Genomic DNA, 19746 nt, shown 5'->3' with positions numbered 1-19746 from the left:
CCCGATGGATTACCGACATTTCTTTTGGAGGAGGATACAGTGGCATGGGCATATTTTTTGAAGCCATATTTTGATGCTATATATGTCTCTCCTATCGTCACAGACTCCTGGAGACAATCTATTATCATTCCCATCTCTAAAAAGAGGGATCCTAATGATCTGAGCAATTAAAGGCCTGCTGTATTGTTGGACTCCTCCGGCAACATGTTCTCTATTTTGCTTCTTAGAGACTTAAATGGCTTTCTATGTAAAAGTAACATTCTCTCGCGATTCCAGGTGGGATTTTGGTACTCGATGGGCACAACTCTGAATGCAACTTTAATTAAACATCTTCTACTTAGCGCAAAGGCCGTCCAGGGGGGAAATATTTATACAACCTCCCTGGACTTGCCCTCTGCATTTGACTGTGTGGATCGCCAGCGGTTATGAGGCAAGCTCCTGAGGCTTAATGTTCGTAGGAAATTGGTACAGCCAATTGCTGCGCTCTATGAAAACTCATCGATCCATATTCGTCAAAACAGGGAAGGGGCTGTTACCAGGTCTATTTTTTACAATTGGGGCTCCAACAGGAATGTACTTTGTCCCCTACGCTCTTTGATTTGTATCTTTGTGATATTGAGGAACTTCGGGGTAGGCATGATCTGATAGCTGAGGTTGGGACGCTTGAGAATCTACTGGTTGGCCTTCACAAATTATATTATTTTCAATCGGACTCTCCAAGGGCTCCAGAGGAAGCGCAATATTTTTCAGTCTTATGCCTGCTGTAACAATTTGGTGGCTAACGGGGCTAAATCTAAGGTGGTGGTTTTCTAAAGGGAGCTAAAACCTAAGGCACTGGGGGCCGAATCTCTAGAGTGGGTGGCATCTATTCGCTATCTGGGCTACAACTTATCCAATACATCATGTGGAAAATGGCACTGTTCGATAAGATGACGACTCGATTATCTAACATGAAGCGCATCTTTCACAAACTGTGCAGATTTTCAATGCTTCCTGTGTTGAGATATTACTTGGGTAAAATTGAGCCAGTGCTGCTGTATGGACTAGACATGGCATTGGTAAACCCCGGTCCTCGTCTGGACTCGATCCAGGGCCTACTCTAGAAAAAGGTCCTGGGACTTTCTAATGTGTCCCTAATGTGATAGTTTACCACAAATTGAATTTGATTTCACTAAAGGCTAGATTACATTGGAGACAACTAAAGATCCATTTTAAATTCTTGAATCCCCCATCCAATTCTCTATACTGATTTGCACAAGATCATGGACAACAGCTCTATAGCTCTATGAACTGTATTTCGGCTTATTGGGCCAGTATGACTCTTCTGAAAACAAATTGTCAGACAATCCTGAACTTGTCAAATCAAAATTGTTTAGAGATGATTGGACGATGACATTGAAAGCTTTAACAACCTACTCCACATATTTGCAATATGCCAAGTTTCCTCTTAGGAGGGAGTAATTGCCTAGTTATCTTAAGTGTTTTCCATGAGAGAAGGCACAGCATTTGTATTTGAGATTGAGGCTAAACCAAATGCATACCAAAGAAAGGACTAAGCATTAGACTACTGTACCTTCTGAGGGTTTTTTACTATGAAATGTTGCTTTTGTGAGGGTAATTCTACTATGGAAAATTTGAGACATTGGATTCCTGACTGCCACAAACCTTAATGCGACCAGAGCGACTTACTTTCACAAAAATTGGCACTGCTTTGCCTCAGATTACTCCAATGAGCTGCTGCGGTCGTAGCTTATGTTGGGCGAGAATATATCACAGACTATTCCGCTTGTTCATTTTTTAAGGGAAATTGAGCGTATTTGGTGAAATGTTATCCTTGATCTGCTTTTATATGGAATTATCATCGTTTTATGTTCCTGTTTTTTCTTTTTTAATATCTATGTATTGCTTGAACTGTGTTTAAGGTTTTTTGTAAACCATGGCACATTCAAATAAAAAATTAAAAAATAGAGGAAGGGTCCTAGAAGCGTCTGTCGAGCCACACCACAGAGTAGCTGATTCCGACAGATGAGTCGTTAGTGGCAACTCAGGCTTTGACAGCTTCTTTCATGCCACTAAGGTAAGAGGTAGGCTTCGGGTGCCCTGCAAAACGAAGACACACGCTGTCAGGGGCCATATAGCTCTTTTCAGACCGAGCGGTTAAGACAGGGGTGGATAATGGGTTGTCCAGTATCTTCTCCCCAGCCTCCCACAAAGTATCCAGGATCAGAATGGTTGTAACCTTTCTCCTCAGCTTGTCCCTGGGTTCATACAACACAGACTTTTTCACTTCATCGGACACCTGTAGGTTGAACAACTCCGCCTCTTTCGCCATGATGGTGTGAAAAGAGATAACATCGTCTGGTGGTGAAGAACCCCCGAGGGAGTCCTGCCTTTGCTGTTTCTTGATGACGTATTCATCCCATTCATTTACCTGTTGTGTTTGTGAATCTTTGAGGGAGTTCGCCCTCCAACAGGTACATCATCTTGGGCATTCGGATCAGTGAAATCCCTGTACAGATCATCCACAGGATCCCGTCCATAAGGATCATCTTGCCAATCTGTCAAGGACAAGGTGGAAGGGGCTCTCGTAACTGAGACAAAGGACGTGGTGGAGGAGAATACCCCTGCAACAATGACACGCTTCTTGGTGAGGTGCTGCGTTTTCGTCGCAGGGACATGCGCCTGAGTGAGATGCTTGGTCCTGGTCGGGGAGAGAAACTCCTTTGCCTTTTGAAAGATACTTCTTGTTCTGTTGTAGGTGGCTTGCGGGCCTCTGGCACCGCTAAGCATGCTCTCTGCCTCTGCTGGAACTCGTCCAAAATATTCCTCATGGACTGCATCAGTGATGGATGAAGGGGTAGGAGGTGTATGTCCTCCACGTCTAAGAATTCCTCCTGGAGGATATCCAGTAGTTCTACCAGTTCTTTAACAAGAGAGGCTGATGCTGGGCCCAGATGCTTTCGGAATCGCCAGCGTGTGAAATGGATGCTTCTGTGGACATGGAGTGTTGGTTCAATGCTCACCGTGGACGGGGTTGCCTCCGTGGATGAACAGTTGTTCGACAAGATTGTTTTGTTGGCGGGACATTTCCATAGACGGGATAGTTGTGGATGACAGGATAGTCATGGACGAGCAGTGTTTTGACCCAGCCGTCGACTAGGACGTTTTCTCCGTGAACGAGGTTGTTGATGCTGAAGTTGTCATGGATGGGGTTTTCCACATGGACAAAGGTATCTTGGATGGTAAAAAGCATTTCCCTCATGGATGAATTGGGCGTCAACGGCATCTCGTGGTCGGTAGTAACTCATGGACGAGTGACCTTTGGACAGGGCCTTTTTATCCGCCCGTTGTGCAGGCAAGGAACTGGTCGTCGCCTGGTCCATGGACAAGGGCCCCATGGATGCGGCTTTGGCAGAGGGCTCCTTACCTTTGGATTTGGTCCCTTTTGCCTCCAGAAGATTACTTATGTGCTCCTTGGGTGCCTGGGAGCCTGCTGCTGCCTACTTGAAACTTTTCTTTCCTGGCCTTTGAAGTAGGTGAAGATTCCCCTTTCAACTAAGAAGCTCTCCTCTAAGGAGCATGCTTCTCTGAGGCCCTTTGAGAGGAGACAGAGGCTGTCTGAATGGATTCTTCGTCTGAAGAAGGGCACTTACTGTCCAAATGGAGGAGGAGCCTTCTATGTCTGTCTTGAAGGGTCTTTTGAGCAAAGGTTTGGGAAATATGACATTTAAGAATGTCATATGGATAGAGGCATTAGATACACCCGATGTGTGGATCACTGACGAAGGTCAGTTTTTTCCTGCATTTAAGGCAGTCCTTAAAGAGAGAAGTCTTCTCCCTTGGAAGTACCCTCAGGGCCTGGGTCTGCCATGGACACGTGGGACCTTGTCCAGATCTTTCCGTCGATGATTGCAGCCAAAGTAAAAGAGACCCTAAGCTCTAAAACACAGGTTGTGTTGAGCAGGGAAAACTCTTTCAGAAAAACATTTTCTTTGTTAAAAGAATGTCAAAACTGGTACATTTAAAGTGAGGATTCCCCTAGTCTGTAGACTGCGGTGAAACATCTGAAGATGGCTGCCTGGGGTCGACCCTAAGCCCTGCCACCTCATTGGTTGGGGTCATAAAGGGCCACATTGCGGTGCAGGGACTACATAACTGAGTGTCTTTTCAGGCATAAGGGGCAGGCAATCTGTATTGCTTTACTCTATGGGGAAAAAAATATATATATATAAATATATATATATATATATATATATATATATATATATATTAGTGGTAGCTGCGGAGTATTACAGTTGTTGTTTTCGAAACTCGAAAATGGACGTCAAAATAGGGCGTGCCAGTAATACTATCCCTAGTGCGACGTCCTCTATACCCATGATCCTTCACGCGTGTAGGTCCCTCAGATTGTATTTCTTCTGACATGAGGTAGCATGAGGAGTAGGAGTAGGAGTACAGTTGTATCCAAGCAGATACGTATCAGACAAGCTCATAAGTATCCATGCGCCTTCTCTCCGAGGGGAGGAAGTGTGGGTCACATGTGAATCTAAGCAGATCCAAGCATCAGAAATACGATTACGGTGAGTAATGTATCCCTTCTGAGGCTTGTGGAATCTTCTTAGATCACATCACTTCTTGTCCCACTTATGTATCTGTCTTGGAATGAGTGTCAATGTAGCAGTGCTGAGTGAAAGTATGTATAAAGCTCCATGTAGCAATACTGTCTATGGGGACATTTGCAATGAAAGCCAGAGTGGCTCCAGTACCTCTTGTGGTGTGGGCCCTTGGTGTAAAAGGCAGTGTTGTATCTGAAAGGGAATAGCATAGTTGGATACATCCGACTATCCACCTAGAGATGGCATTTTTAGAGATGTGACCTCCTTCTTTGCCTGGCGCTATGGAGACAAACAGTTGATCTGTCTTTCTTAGCAGTCTGGTCTTGTCTACATAGTAGAGGACCTCCCTCCTCACATCTAGTGTGTGGAATTTTACCTCAGCAGAGCTTTTGGGTTCCTGGAAGAAAGCCGGTAGCTCAATAGACTGGTTAACATGGAATTTGTAAATGAACTTGGGTGAAAACCTAGGGTGAGTGCGTAACACCAATTTATCCTTATGTATAGTAAAGAAAGGATTCTGCACTCGCAGAGCTTGGATTTCACTGACCCTTCTTATGGAAGTGATGGCTACTGAGAAGGCAGTTTTATAAGTCAGGTGTTTGAGACTAGACTTGTGCATAGGCTCAAAGGGTGGTCCCATGAGCTTAGCGAGTACCACATTAAGGTCCCAAGCTGGCGGTGGGTTAGAAATTGGAGAGTGGAGTCTCTTTACCCCTTCCATAAATGCTTTGACGACTGGTACCTTCCACCATGAGAAGTTGTTATGGGAAGTGGTGTAGGCTGACAAAGCCGCCAGGTGTACCTTTAGCGAGTTAAACACTAACCCTGCATCCAGTAAGTGGAGCATATAGGTTTGAATTTTTGAAGGAGAACCATCGACAGGGTTGATTTGCTTATTCTGGCACCAAATTACGAATCTTTTCCATTTATCATAGTAACAGTGCCTAGTGTTTGGTTTTCTTGATTCTTTCAAGATATCCATACATCTCTGTGGTAGATTGAGATGTCCAAACTCTATGATTTCAGGAGCCATGCTGCCAAGTTCATCGAGCTGGGCTGAGGATGCACTGTTAGCCCCTCGTGCTGGGAGAGTAGGTTGTACCGGCACAGAGTTTCATGGGGTCGCACACCGCCAGTTTGCGCAGGTGTGGATACCATGTTGTCTCGCCCACACAGGAGCAACTAGGATGAGCGTCATCGGTTCTCTGTGGATCTTGTTCACCACTTTCCTCATCAGAGGGGTTGGTGGAAAAGCGTAGGCAAATATCCCTGATCAATTCATCCATAGGGCGTTCCCCTTGGAGCCTGGCTGGGGGAACCTGGATGCGAAGTTTGGACATTGCCTGTTTTCACTTGTGGCGAATAGGTCTATAGTGGGGAAACCCCACTGAGAGAAGAGGTCTCCTACGACCTCTTTGTGTAGTTGCCACTCATGTTCCTCTGGGAGGGGACCTCTGCTCAGAGCGTCTGCTAGCGAGTTGAGTTCCCTCGGAACATATTGGGATGACAGGTAAATCTTCTGTTTAAGTGCCCATTTCCAAATTTGCTGGGCAAGTTTGGACAGATTTTGAGCACAAGTGCCCTCCTGTTTGTTTAGGTAAAACATTGCAGTCGTGCTGTCTGTTAGTATCTGCACTGACTGGTTGGATAGGAGGGGTTTGAATGCTCGAAGCGCTCTGAAGACTGCCAGAAGTTCTAGCAGATTGATGTCGTTCTGAGCCACCGTGTGAGACCAGAGACCCTGAGCTGTGTGGTGAAGGTAGTGAGCTCCCCACCCTGCCAGGAAGGCATCTGTTGTGATAACGTCCTGTATCTCTGGATCGTAGAAGGGTTTCCCCTTTGTAAAATTCTCTCTTGTCCACCAGCCAAGACTCTGTACAAGTGTTGGTGAAACGACCACTAAAGCGTCCCACTGACCACGTGCCTGAGACCACTGTTTCGCCAACCATTCCTGCATGGGTTGCATGCGCAGGCGCGCGTGGGAAACAAGGTAAATGCAAGACGCCATCATGCCTAGCAAACGCATAGCTTTGCGCACCCTTATTTGGCGACTGACCTGATGGTGAGGAATTTGCAGTAACACATTTCAAATTCTTTCCTCTGATGGGAAGGTCAACTCCTCTTGGGTATTTAAGACAGCTCCTAGGAACTGTTTTGATGTGTTTGGCACCAAGCTTGACTTTTTCTCATTGATTGAGAAGCTCAATTGCAAGAGGAGGTTGATGGTTCTTTGGATGTTTAGTCTGCCAATTAGGGGGGACTCCCCTGTAATGAGCCAATCGTCCAGATAAGGGTACACTGGGATTGCCTCCCTACGTAGGTGCACCGCCACTACCGCCAGTACCTTGGTGAATACCCTTGGAGCCGAGGCTATTCTGAAGGGCAGCACCTTGAATTGGTAATGCTGGTTGTCTATCTTGAAACGCAAGCATCTTCTGTGCACTGGGAACACTGAAATATGAAAATAGGCATCTTTCATATCCAATGTTGCCATGTAATCCCCCTTTTTTAGTAGAGGGATTACCTCTTGTAGTGTAGTCATGCAGAATTCTTGTGGCTTCACATACTTGTTTGCAGGGCGCAAATCTAATAGTCGGCGCATTGTCAGATCTTTTTTTGGCACAAGGAAGTAGGTTGAATAAATACCCCTGTTTACCTGGTTGACCGGGACGACTTCTATGGCGTCCTTTGCTAGCAGGACAGCGATCTCCTCGAGGAGGATCTTTTGATGTTCCAGCTAGTGTATTCTTTGTCGCAGAGGATGGTCTTGGGGGCGCCCTAGAAACTCTATGCAGTATCCTCTGGGCACTGTGGACAGCACCCATCTGTCCGAAGTGATCCCCTCCCATGCGTGGGTTAAGGTGGAAATGCGCCCCCCTGCTGGGGATGCATGGGAGGGGACCTGAAGCGGAACGTCACTGCTTTTTGGGTGGCGTACCACCTCTGGCGGGGCTGCCTCTACCCCGTGTGCGACCCCAGCACTGCCCTCTAGGGTAGCCATTTGAGGATTGGGACTGGTTGTTACCCCATGAAGTTCCCTGGTTTTGGTAATAATTGAACCCATTTGGCTATTTGAGCCCCGAAAGCGACAACAATCGGTGTTACCCCTCTGTCCAGATATTTTGTTGGCCAAGAGATTTCAGGGTCTCGTACTCATCCTTTGCCATTTTCAAAGCTTCCTCAACTGGCTTGCCGAATATTACATTCGGCTCCACATTTCTATTAGGGTTGCTTGGGTTTCAGGTTTGAAACCAGACTGTCTAAGCCAAGCGTGACGCTTGATAACAGTGCCCTCGGCGATTAACCTCCCAGCATTATCCTCTGTATCAAAGTTAGTTTTTAACATGCAGCCTGACACAGATCTCCCTTCTGCTGCCACCCGAGCCAATTGGCTCTTGAAGGGGTCGGGTGCGGAGGAAACCAAGGCGGACACTTCCTCCCACTGATGGCAATTGTAGCTTGCAAAAGGGTGGCACTGTTGGCAATTCTTGCCTGATACGCCGAAGTGGAGGCAGCTTTACTTCCCAGGCCATAGAGACGTTTGCTCTCCTTATCAGGAGGTGCTTCCGAGGAAGCAAGCAGGGTGCCTGCCCTCTTCCTGGTGGTTGTCACGACCAGGGAATCCGGTTTTAATTGACCCCTAATGTACAGGGGATCGGAGGGCGCGGCACGGAACCATTTCTCGACCCGCGGATTAACTGCTCGAGTGAGATTTGGGGTTTGCAACGAGGGGTCAATCCTGCGCTGGATGGACTTTAGCAATGGGATAGCCTGAGTAATAGCATTTTTATCCTCTAGGATGTGTCAATACTGAACTGGGTAGCTGCCTTAGCCAGCACCTCATTAAGGAGGGGTTGGTGGTCTACAGGCGAGTCATGCACCAGGGGGTCTTTAGGAACCGGGGAGTAAATGTTGTAAGCTTCAGCTTCATCCTCCTCCTCCTGGTCTTCGTCATCCCCGTAATAAGGATCACCCACCTGGTCCTCAACATATTGAGGCTCTGTCTCGTCAAAATAGGAATCAGGGTGGTAAGGCTCCACCACAAAGGGGTCTGTGACCAAGCCCTGAAAAGGGGCGTCTGAGCGGAGTTTCTTAGTAGTGAGTTGAGAGGACCCAGGTGTTACCTTGAACCCAGAAGGGGCAGCGGTAGGAGGGGTGCTAGACTAACTACGAAAGTAGTTGGGGTCCTTTTAATAAAAGTTAGCCATGAATGTTAACCTTGTCATGACCCTGTCAATGTCTGCTGAGCTCCAATCTTTAGAGCTAGGAATAATTACCGGTTCTGGTTCCTCATCAGTGCCCATATCCTCAGCAGTGGGAGGAATGAGTTTTGTTTTTGGGGTAGGCTCTGAAACTTTGGACGTCCCTGTTACCTTTGGGGCCTTATGCTTTTCCCTATGAACATGGGGATCCGAAGAAGTCTTTTTCTGTTGTTTATCCCCTCCCCCGTGGCTAGAGGAGTGTTTACCAGACTTATTAGGGTCCTCCGAGGGGTTCGAAGCATCGGATTCGAAGAAGGACGTTCAATCTCGGGTGGACGGTCAGAAACATCACGTCTAGCCTCTTGAGGGTGCAGGGCGGTATCGTCATCCGGCGACCGGAGCTTGAGCACTTTTGATCGGGCGACACCTTTCTCAACTGAAGACTGTCGGGCCTTGCCATGAGGCGAACGGAATGCCCAGAGGACAAAGATTCATTGGACCGCTCTCGTGGTGTCCGGTGCCGATTGCTCGACAAGCGTGTTGAGTCACGGCCGGGGCTGATGTATTTAGTGGTGGTAGAATGTGTAGCGCTTTTGCCGCTGGGTGTTGTCCACACAACGTGGCCAGCGGCCAGTCCTTTGGGGTTGGCGGCCTGCGCGTGGGTGTCCGAAGTCACCCTTTTGCCCTCGCCGTCCGATGGCTATCGCTGAATGTCCCTTCTACGTCCATGGCCTCTAGTTGCTTGGCGTAGTGGGCCCAGCGCTTAGTTGAGCGGTCCTTAAGGGTCTTTGGCTTGAAGAGCTTGCAAGTTCAACAGGTAGCCTCAGGGTGGTCTCGTGGGAGACACAGATTGCACGTAAGGTGCTTATCCACCCAGGGAAACTTCCTATTGCATTTAGGGCAGAATGTGAATGGAGTACTCTCCATATGGTACAATATGGCAGCACAGCAAATATATATATATCAAATGGGAATAGAGAGCCTATATGACCACCCCCCACTCTCCCTACTGTATAGGGCTGAGGCCAGAGGCCTTCCAAGGCCCGGAGTCCGTTGTGGCAGTCCTCGACGGTTGCTTTCTCCGATCTTCACTGGCGTCAGTCTTCGGCGTACGGTGGAAGGGTGAAAGCAGAAGTATTAACGGTAACTGAACAATAAAACGGCTTAGCGCCGAAGGAACTCCGCAACATGCGTCCGACTAGTATGGCGGAAAAAATCAATCTGAGGGACCTACACGCATGAGGGATCATGGGTACAGAGGACGTCAAACTAGGGATAGTATTACTGGCACGCCCCGCCCTATTTTGTAATACTCTGCAGATTCCACAAGCCTCAGATATATATCTATTACACGGCCTGCGTTAGCAGCCGTGTAGTTATGGTTAAGTTGCTAAACACACAGGAAGAGCACTTTATGAGCGGCTTCTAACTTCCCTGGACAAATCCTCACCAAACGTTGCAGAAAAAAGTATATAGCCCACTCTAAATATTTATGCCAAGTTTGGTGAGGTTTTGTCAAGTGGGGGCAAAATTAGAGGGGGGTCCCAAAATCTTTTTTTTTTCTCCATAGACTGAATAGAAAGAAACTTTGCTCACGCCTACAGCCCAAACCGCTGGATGGATTTTCAACAAATTTGCAGCAGGAGCGGCGGCTTGGTCCAGTTTTTTTATAAAACAGGCAAAAATGTAGGTAAAAGAAATGTGTAATCTCTGGGTCCGCTGCGCGGACCCATTTCCCTGTCGGGTCGCCGAACAAGCACATGATTGGTCTAGAGGGTGACACGATTTCCCTAGACATCGGACGCGCCCCCTGATTGGATGGTGAAAAGCTTGAAGTGCGTCAGATTTTTTAAAACGCCCGCCATGTTCAATTCGTGGAATTCAGCCGATGTCTATGGATATCGCGGTAAAAACATATAAAAAACACAACATTACCCTTGTCAAACTTATCAAACAATCTCTGGGGAGGTGAGGGGTGATGTGGATGGGATAAGGCCAAAGGAAGCCAAAAAGCAGGTGTTTTGCTCCCTAAAAGTCAGCGAACAGTCCGGATGTTCGCGAACAGTCCTGTTTAGTTCCGGGACACTTCAGATGTTCTGGAGCAGTTCTTGGATGGCTTATAGCTTTGGCACCACTCAATGAAATTGCGTGAAATTGGAATTCTTTTCTAGACCTGGTACTGAAAGGCTTTGCAAAGTTTGGTGGGATTCTGTAAAGTGGGGGCGAAGGGTCCCAAAATAATGTAAAGGCTTATAAATGTGGTGCCATTTGACAAGTCTGCACAATCTAGATATAAATGTTTTTTTAAAGTTTGGTGGGATTTTCTCAAGAGGGGCTAAATTAAAGGGAGTCTCAATATTTTTAGATGGCTTATAACTTAGTTGCCGTTTGACGAATGTGGACAAAAGTTTTCAGAAAGATTATAAACCCAACCTTGAATGTTTGTGTAAAATCTGAATCGATTTTGTCAAGTTGGGGGCCAAGTTATATGACTATTGTATGTACATTTTGACACTTTTGAAAAAAGAAAATATGGGTGGATTTCAAGCAAACTTCTGTAAGGAGCATTGGCAAGGACCTGAAAGCATGATTTTGCAAATGTGCCTGTGTTTTATTTTTTGACAATTATCATAATGTAGGTACAAAAAATAGTGATCTACCTTTGGTGACTCGGGTATAGCCTGTGGCTATGGGCAGTGGCCAGAATGTCCGGGTCACGGTATAAGGTGATGACCCGGACAATCTGGCTACTGGCCTTGACTGCGAGGGATGAAAAATTGTGTTACAGTAGCCATGTCCACCTGGGACCGGCTATGTGATAAAGCTATTTGAAAGTAGGATAGGTTTGAAAGAGGAAAAAAATGTGCTTGTGGTAATATGGTCATAGGGTTCTGTGGAGAATGGAAAATCTATTTTTTTGGCACCCCGGGTTCCTGTTTTGGGAACCACGGGTGCTAATGGCCTTTATCCGCCATTGCAGGGGTTGCAATGGAGGATAATGGTCGGGAGCCCTTGTTATTCATTTATTTATAACGCACCAAAGCCCTCAGGGTGCACACAGACACACTTCGCTTGGGCCGATAACTTGGGCTGCCGGGCCGTTATTCCCTGTTCCAGTCCCTGGAATGGTGGATGAACGCCACATTATTCCCAGTAGCATAACACAAAATGCTAATGGAAATGTTGGAAAAACGTATTACATCTATGTTTGGTGGCACTGTCCAGAAGCTCCACAGTGACGCCAGACGCTCGCAGTTGTCGACGGAAGCAAAAACAGTGGAAAAAGTATAGAAGTGTAAAAATTATGCTAGCAGGTGCGAAATGGCACAGTTTTAAGGTGAAAAAATTGTAAATTGGACACAAACGTTGCTATACTGGGCTAAGTAGATATTAGCAAATTGTCGGAAAATAGCATTCACTGGTAAAAACCCATGGAATTCTCTGGAAAAAAACGTTGTTAAAGAGACATTATGTTTAAGTTGCACTAGTAAAAACCTCTGAAATTCAATGAAAAAAACTGTGTTAAAGCAACGTTATGGTTAAGTTGCACTAGTAAAAACCTATGAAATTCAATGAAAAAACGTTGTTACAGGGACGTTATGGTTACAGGTAAAACCGAAAAACCTCAGCAATTTGCCAGTTATGGTAAGCTAAAATAGTGAAATAGTGTGGAATTGTATAAGGAACAACGCTTTGCCACAAACCCAGCAACCCACACATTTTAACTTTTATAAATAGATAAGAAATTCATAATATAGATCATTGGTAAGCCTTTTAACTGCTGTACAACAAATATACGCAAACCTCAGTAGGAAGGTGGCTTCCGAGAAGAGTCTATTTAATTTCAGTTCCTGAGCATGGTGAAAAAAAGGGGGCTCAAAAGCATTTCAGACTCAACAGCCATATTAAAATAAGGATGCATAAAGAAGGGAAACCATAGTTTAAAAGTGGATAAATACTGAAATACATTGCTTGAACAGAACAAGAAACTTACGTTGTTGAACTGTTGCAACAGCAGCTAGTCGGCAGGGTGGACCATGGGTTCCAGAGTCAGATGCAATACTTGTACCAGCATCATTATCACTGTCAGAAGCCATAGCAAAAGGCAATGCCTCGAAATTGGCACTGATCTCTTCTGCTAAGTCAATACACAAATCCGCAGCATTTCTGTGAAGCTGGCCTTCGGCATAGGAAAACTGTCGGGAACCAAAGTTCGCACGGATTTTGGTATTCTAAAGAAATATTGCACAAAAAAAACGCATTCAGAAGATATAAGAGGTTACAATGTGCCTGCATTTACCAATGTGTAATACATTTCTACATATTTTATAAATATGTCTTCTTAACTTACTTTCTCTCCCGACAGTCTATCACAGAACCCACCCACTAGCCAGATCTCCATGGGTCGCTAGAAGGGTCTTCGCCACCCCTACCTACCTTTGTATCAGCTAAAATGCATACGCATACTAAAATCCTCCTTCCAATTCTCAAACCTCATTCCCCAAAAGGCATTCACCCCACAGTGCTTTGAGGCCATACCTTGGCCGCTATACAAATGCCATATAACAACATTTAAACCTCAGAGTTTTGAGAAAAATGCATTTGATACATCAGCCTGCTGACTTATTGCTACCAATGATTACAGAACTTAAGCCCAAAATGTGTTTAGCACCCAGCCACAGAGTGAAGACTAGTTTGCTCCTAACTTGGTCCCAATCATGGCACCTAGTCTGGCAAACAGAGTCTGAAAATAGAATGCTAAAAAGGTGGTGGGTGCGGGGGGTGAATACAGCTCAGCTATGTGCCAGAAGTTTATATGATGGTGATTCACAGTATGACGAATCCAAGGAGTTCATCGCCTTTCCCCAAGTGGGAGGCACCCCTTTTGGGACTAGGGAGGTGATCCCACAAAACATAACACCCTCAAAGGGACAGGGAAAGCATGATCCCTCTGAGGGTGGCCCCCACCCCTCTTTAAGGGACAGGAACACTCCTAAGAGGGAGATAACACTCCATCCCTACATCCCAACCACTAAGACCGTTATTGGCTATGTGGGAGCTGAGATGTATAATCCTAAACGCTCTCTGTAAAGGCTGGTTTGGTTTCCGATCCCTTCTATCCTTAGTCCTCTTCTGAGACAGCAAAGAAGCAAATGGCCCAGCCCCTGGAGGAAAGTCAGATGAGGAGCCATTCCAACGCAGCGTAGAGGCGAGGCCAATGTGCTTAAGCGAGTTGGAAAGCCAGCTGACATGGCGTTGCAGCCTGCGGTCTCCGCTGTGGGAAGGCAGCAGCGCTGATCCAACAAGTGGGCAGAAGGGCCTAGCTCTGAGAAGTGGAAGTGAACGAGAACCTGCAGAACACAGAGGCCAGCAAGAAGGGAAGCCTCATCTACAATCCCACGAGAAGCAAGCAGGAGTAGAGAGAAGGCAATGCAGAACCCAGGTGACAAGTCGCGCAGACAGGTCCGACACCCCTCCCGAGGAGCACTGCACAGCCGAAGAAGGTATGCAGTGGCACAGGGAACCGGGAGCTGGCCGGTGAAGCAAGGCAGAGGAAGAAGAACCCCACAGTGGGTAAAAAGAAGAAGCCCCAAGGTGGGGAGAAGAGAGCAATGCCCCAAGGTGGGGAGAACATAGAGAAACCCCAGATGGGGTAGAACACAAAAAAGCCCAGAGGTGGGAGGAAAGCACAGAGAAGCCCAACGGTGTGAAAAGCACAGAGAAACCCAAGGGTGGAGAGCACATAGAGAAACCCTATAGCGGGGAGAAGACCGAGAATACCCAAGTGGGGAAACCACAAAGATGTCAAGGTGGGGAGACCACAGAGAAAAGCTGGAGAAGGGAGGTATCCAAGAAGCCCCAAAGTGCGCATAGAGATTGAGACAGACGAGCCCTTGATCAGGGGATAACCTCTTAAAGCCCCAGAGTGGAGAAAGTGAGACAAAAATTAGTCACAATGTGGAGAGAGACCCGGGAAGCCCCAGAGAATCCTTTACACAAAACTCTGCATTGGTATTTTACCACTCGTAGGGTTACAGCTTAAGTGGGATGTACTTGAACCCTCAGCGTGCCATTTCTGCCCGAATTACCTTGTAAGCACTATGCATTTTATTTTCTTCTGCCCAAAATATTGCCACATTAGGAAGAAAACGGATTCCCCCTATTTAGACAATTTTGTGTTAGAAGGTTGAATGAGGCCCTACAATTGTGCATGACAGGGCGAATGTGAGCTGGCAAACCACTGCATGGGGAATTTCCTTTAACAATCATGGAAGAAGAGAGTAATATTTTTAACTGTTCGTAGGAATGATGTTTTAATCACGTTGGATGCACTACTTGTTTTATGATGATGAATTTATTTAACTGATTGTGAAGTATCTGCTGATTTTTTCTGTAATGTGCTAACAATTGCCACTAATTATTATCGATGACTTTTATGATCTGTTGGATCAAAATAAAGTTTTATGATGATGAAAGTGAGGCGAACTCCATCATGGGGAAAGAGAAAGAGGAAAGCCCCACAGTGGGCTAGAGAGAAACCAAAAAGTGGACAGAGTGAAGAAAAGAGGAATTCCGATGTGGGGGAAGAACCAAGGAGAAAACAAGAAACCTCAGACTGGGGAATAAAGGAGTTTACAGGAGAAGAAGAGACAGAAGATACAAACTGCATGTTTGGGGCTGGCCCATAGGTAAGAGGCTCATAGTAAAGATACAAGGGTGGGGGTTGAGCCGTCATCCCTTTAATCGGGCAATGGTCCAAACTATATTTTACCGGTATTTGTGTTTTTCTTAGGTAGGGAGAGAAACTACATTAGAATAGGATTCTGGTCTGAAGACTGCATGTATCTAAGACATCCCGATGGGCACCCTTTTTACTTTTTTCTTCTTTTTTTTTTTTAGACTAGAGCTTAGTGTCTTAGGCTTGGGGAAAAGGTAATTTTACTTTGGAAGGAGAATAAAAGACTTCAGATAATATGCCTCCTTGTCAGTCTTCCGATTCTGACCTACCATAAGAGACTATCCATTAAACAGATTAAAACATGCAATCAAACATGGACAATTTAAATGCTGCTCTTCAAAAGAAATAGGTTAAACAAGTTTAAAATACTAATAGTCCAATAAAACAAAGCTCATATTAGATGGTGTATAGGTTCTACGAATACACCTACTGCATGCCAAAGCCAAATCTAATATGCCCTGACTAAGTCACAAAATCACCCTGATAGCAGCAATACACTAATAAACCTAATAAAATTCTTCACCATTGTAAAGACTTGAGGGGGGTCTCTGTACTTCTGCCCTTTATATGGTTGGGGTAGGAGCACAGAGCACCCCCGCCAAGGTTCTCTATGGGGTAGCTATGGGCGAGCAACCAAGGCTGAGACTCTCAGGAGGTGATGTAGGCTGGCTCCCAAGTACAGTGAATCCCCCAAGCCCCCACAAAGGAACATCCACACACTAGGTTAGGTGATAAAAGCTGCTTTATATAAAATAAGGTTCAGATAAATATATACACAAAAAGAATACACTTTGTACTCAGGCAACACTATTCTAATAATGGCAGCGCAACATTACTTCGATTCATTAAAAATGCACCAACTGCTGACACGTTTTTTAAAAAGCATGACAATTGGTAAGGTTTTAATTTCATAGATCACTGTAGAAAGGCAAGTTAATTTAGGAAAATTGGAAATATACTTTCTTTAGACCTAAATAGTGATACTGTGTGAGGATTCCCCCCCCCACCTGGGCAACCTATAAAGGAAAATTAGGTTGTACCTTATCTTGTATATTACGCCCAGTCCAAATAAGTTCAATAATGCTCTGCTTTTCTTCTACAGGTCCCACCACCTCAAAGTACCTGAGCTTCCACGGGAGAACAAGATCAAAGTTGAATCTTGGACCCCTGGATAATTCCTGGGGATGCAAGATACTCTTCCTCGTCACAGTACCGTTGGTGCATTGGCAGGCGAAGTGGTGGAGTTTCTTGGCTTTACTCGACGGGACCCCTCGAGAATGGACCCCCTTTGGAAGGAGTCACTGGGATGTCGAGGTCAAGGAAAAAGAAGGAACCAAGCAGCGTTGAAAAGGCAGCACTTTCGGTCGTTGCAGTGGCCTCCGCTGGTGGGTCGTTACTCCGGCTGTAGATGTCCCACAAAGCTGAAACTTGCTGTGGACCCGTAAAGGCCTGGCTGAAGAAGAGAAGAACCTTGGTGACCTTGGATGACTTTCAGTGGCAATGGGTGCAGTGGCATAAGTAGGTGTTGGGTGTCAAGATTTCACGGTTTACCGACTTTCGGTTCTTCGGTGCTGTAGCCGCAGCATGGACCTTAGGATGTCTTCTGGTGACCTGGACTTGACCACTAGACTGGACAGCGGACTCCAGAGGACACTCTACTGCACACAGTGACCCTGGACCTTCTCCTGTGGGAAGAAGTGGTCAGATGTCATTGCAGGGATGTCCGTTGAAGGCCTCTTCAATCATATGGAACCTTTGCAGCTCCGGGTGTCAAGCAGCACAATGCCAGAGTACCCCCACTTCTGGGCGATATGCAGCAATCTAGCTTCCAGCCATCATGAACACTCCTCCGGACCCAGTTCTGCAGACGGCAGGCACACAGGACTGGCTTCCAGGGTACTCCAGCAGAAGAGTAGCAGTTGCACAATGGTCCCTCATAGCTCTGGGAGAGGTTGCCTATGTAGGTCCTCTCTTGATTCCGTCCTCGGGTCACCTCAGCATTCTTTGGTTTCCTTGAAGAAATGCAGTTGTAGACTCATTCCTCTGAATGGAGCCAGAATTCAGCTCCAGAACAAATGGAGTGAGGGGCCCCTAGTTATACACATTTGATGCCCATTCACTCAGGCTGAGCCAGGCTCAGTCAGCCAATCACACACAAGTGCATTAAGGCAGCCAACCAATCAGGCTTACAGGCTTTCGGGCCCATCACCCCAAACCAGACACCCATAACACCTAATGTGAATTGGAGTAAGCACACAGCCTTTCAGAGCACTAACTGCATTCACTCCAGTTTCAGTCAGGACTGGCCCAGGCATTGTGCCAGACAACCAAAACAGACACCCGCAACACAGAATGTGAGTTGACTTCTTACTCCATTCATACAGGTCCCACCCCAAGGATGTATGCAGCACAACAATACAGTCCCTGGGAAGGCTCCAGCCAGTGTGTCAGCAGGCAGCCCCAGAGCCATATATGGTCCTTCTACCCAACAGCCAGTCAGGGGCAAGGGGATTTTGGGAAACAATGGGTAACGGCAATAGAAACCAAGAGGCTCCAGTGGCCATCTTGAATTTGTTTGGGAGTCCGTTGATTACTATGGCAGGGCCTGGGTGTCCCAAACATGGAGGACACTCAAAGCCTCTGTCAAGTCCAGCCCATACCCTGCTCTGTGGGCAACACACATGTGCCCAAAAACAAACAATGAGGTACAAGGGTGTACCCCCACGGATGGGTGCATTAAGGGCATTCCAGGGTTGTTGTTCACAACAAGGAAAAATGAAGACCTGCAGTGCCAGAGGTCCTCAGTGGCAGAAAAGATACAGAAAGTACACACAGAGAAGTGGTAGGACAAGAACTATGAGGCACTGTCCCTCCAAAAGGCATTTCCTGCATCCAAACTATCTTACACCACCACCATAAGTATATAAATAAAAAATATGTTTTCAGTTCAAAAGAAAGATGGTCATATTTTTAAGACCAACATTTTTCGAACACTAGGTGACAAAGAATTAAACAAAAGAAGACTAAAACTTCATAAATGATTGGGAGTATAGAGCCCAGTTATGTGTACAAAGAAGCACCAAACTGGAACGTTCATAAGTGCCCTTTCAATTTCTATCATCTCAATTTCGAAGTATACTAAGTATTTAACCAAATCATATATAACATAGGGGTATGTGGTTGATCTTCAAGTAGCAAAGGCCTTGGGAGATCGAAATCACAAAGGAAAGGTCGGAGCCATATGAAGAGAAAATGAATTTAATTCTCTTTAATACTAATAAGCAATGAAGACAGATCACCACAGCCCATCTTTCAGTGAGCTGTAACAATTGCCAATAGCAAGATTGCTAATCACAGCTTACTATACAATGAGTTTCCAGAGGGTGATTAGATACAATCTAAATAGTTCTCAGACTGTGCAAGTAATCCTTCCAGACAATGTATCGAAACTATCTCCTCAAAATACTTGTAATTGAAGGGCTGATTAACCAGGCTCCTAGTATTACTACTTATTAAGAATGTGGGTTCTGTCAGAGATCAATCATCTCTATTTATGAGTGTCCTTGCAGACTTCAACCAGGGTAGAGATGAGGAACCAGGGAGTATTTCAACCAAAGCCTCTCTATACACTTCATGTTCATTCAATACTGTAACATCTTTGATTTTTTTTTTTTAGCCAAGGCAATTCCCAAATAGCTATGTCCTAGCAAATACTGGGATGTTTGGTGAACTATTGTTAGTAACTTCTCCAAAAACACGTTCTCCCTAGATTCGAATGGGCTTAAATTACCAGCTCCCCATACCTTGCACTCTATATTGCAGCAGAAACAGCTTGTGCAAAGTACACAAGAGAAGCGCTGTTTGGATAAGGGCTGTCTACGGCTGGACCTGCTGATGCTCCTTCCCAAGGATTGCTGGCTCGACTCCTGTGTCTTTAACGGGTACGAACTTTGTCCAGAATCGCTGTGTGCCAGCTGGAGTGACTGACTGTTTAATTGACATTAATATTTCTCTTTTCGTAGAAAAGAGACAGAAAACAAAGAAAGGACTATTTTTACAAAGCATTGTGGGCCCGCCCCTCATCCCCATAATCCATTTAACCTGAGAATCTTTTTTTGAGAAGCGCTGTTTGGATAAGGGCTGTCTACGGCTGTCCACGGGTGTTGAGGGTAGGGAAGGGGCCCAGTGC

At 45.9% G+C, this 19746-nt stretch overlaps 1 protein-coding gene across 8 annotated transcripts in view; it reads right to left on the bottom strand.

The window, feature by feature from the left end:
- The window catches only part of HECTD4 (HECT domain E3 ubiquitin protein ligase 4), a 4298785-nt gene that overhangs the window by 1657246 nt on the left and 2621793 nt on the right, over positions 1-19746 (bottom strand). For all 8 annotated transcript variants that reach the window (XM_069619495.1, XM_069619492.1, XM_069619493.1 and 5 more), the window contains exon 50: positions 12813-13050. In XM_069619495.1, the coding sequence (XP_069475596.1) occupies positions 12813-13050 (238 nt within the window). The remainder of the gene's footprint in view (positions 1-12812; positions 13051-19746) is intronic.

Source organism: Ambystoma mexicanum, chromosome 10 (assembly GCF_040938575.1).
Source record: "Ambystoma mexicanum isolate Mex_15411 chromosome 10, UKY_AmexF1_1, whole genome shotgun sequence".
Classification (NCBI taxonomy): domain Eukaryota; kingdom Metazoa; phylum Chordata; class Amphibia; order Caudata; family Ambystomatidae; genus Ambystoma; species Ambystoma mexicanum.
The sequence above is the reverse complement of the archived record's forward strand: the minus strand, read 5'-3'. Positions and strand labels throughout refer to the sequence as shown.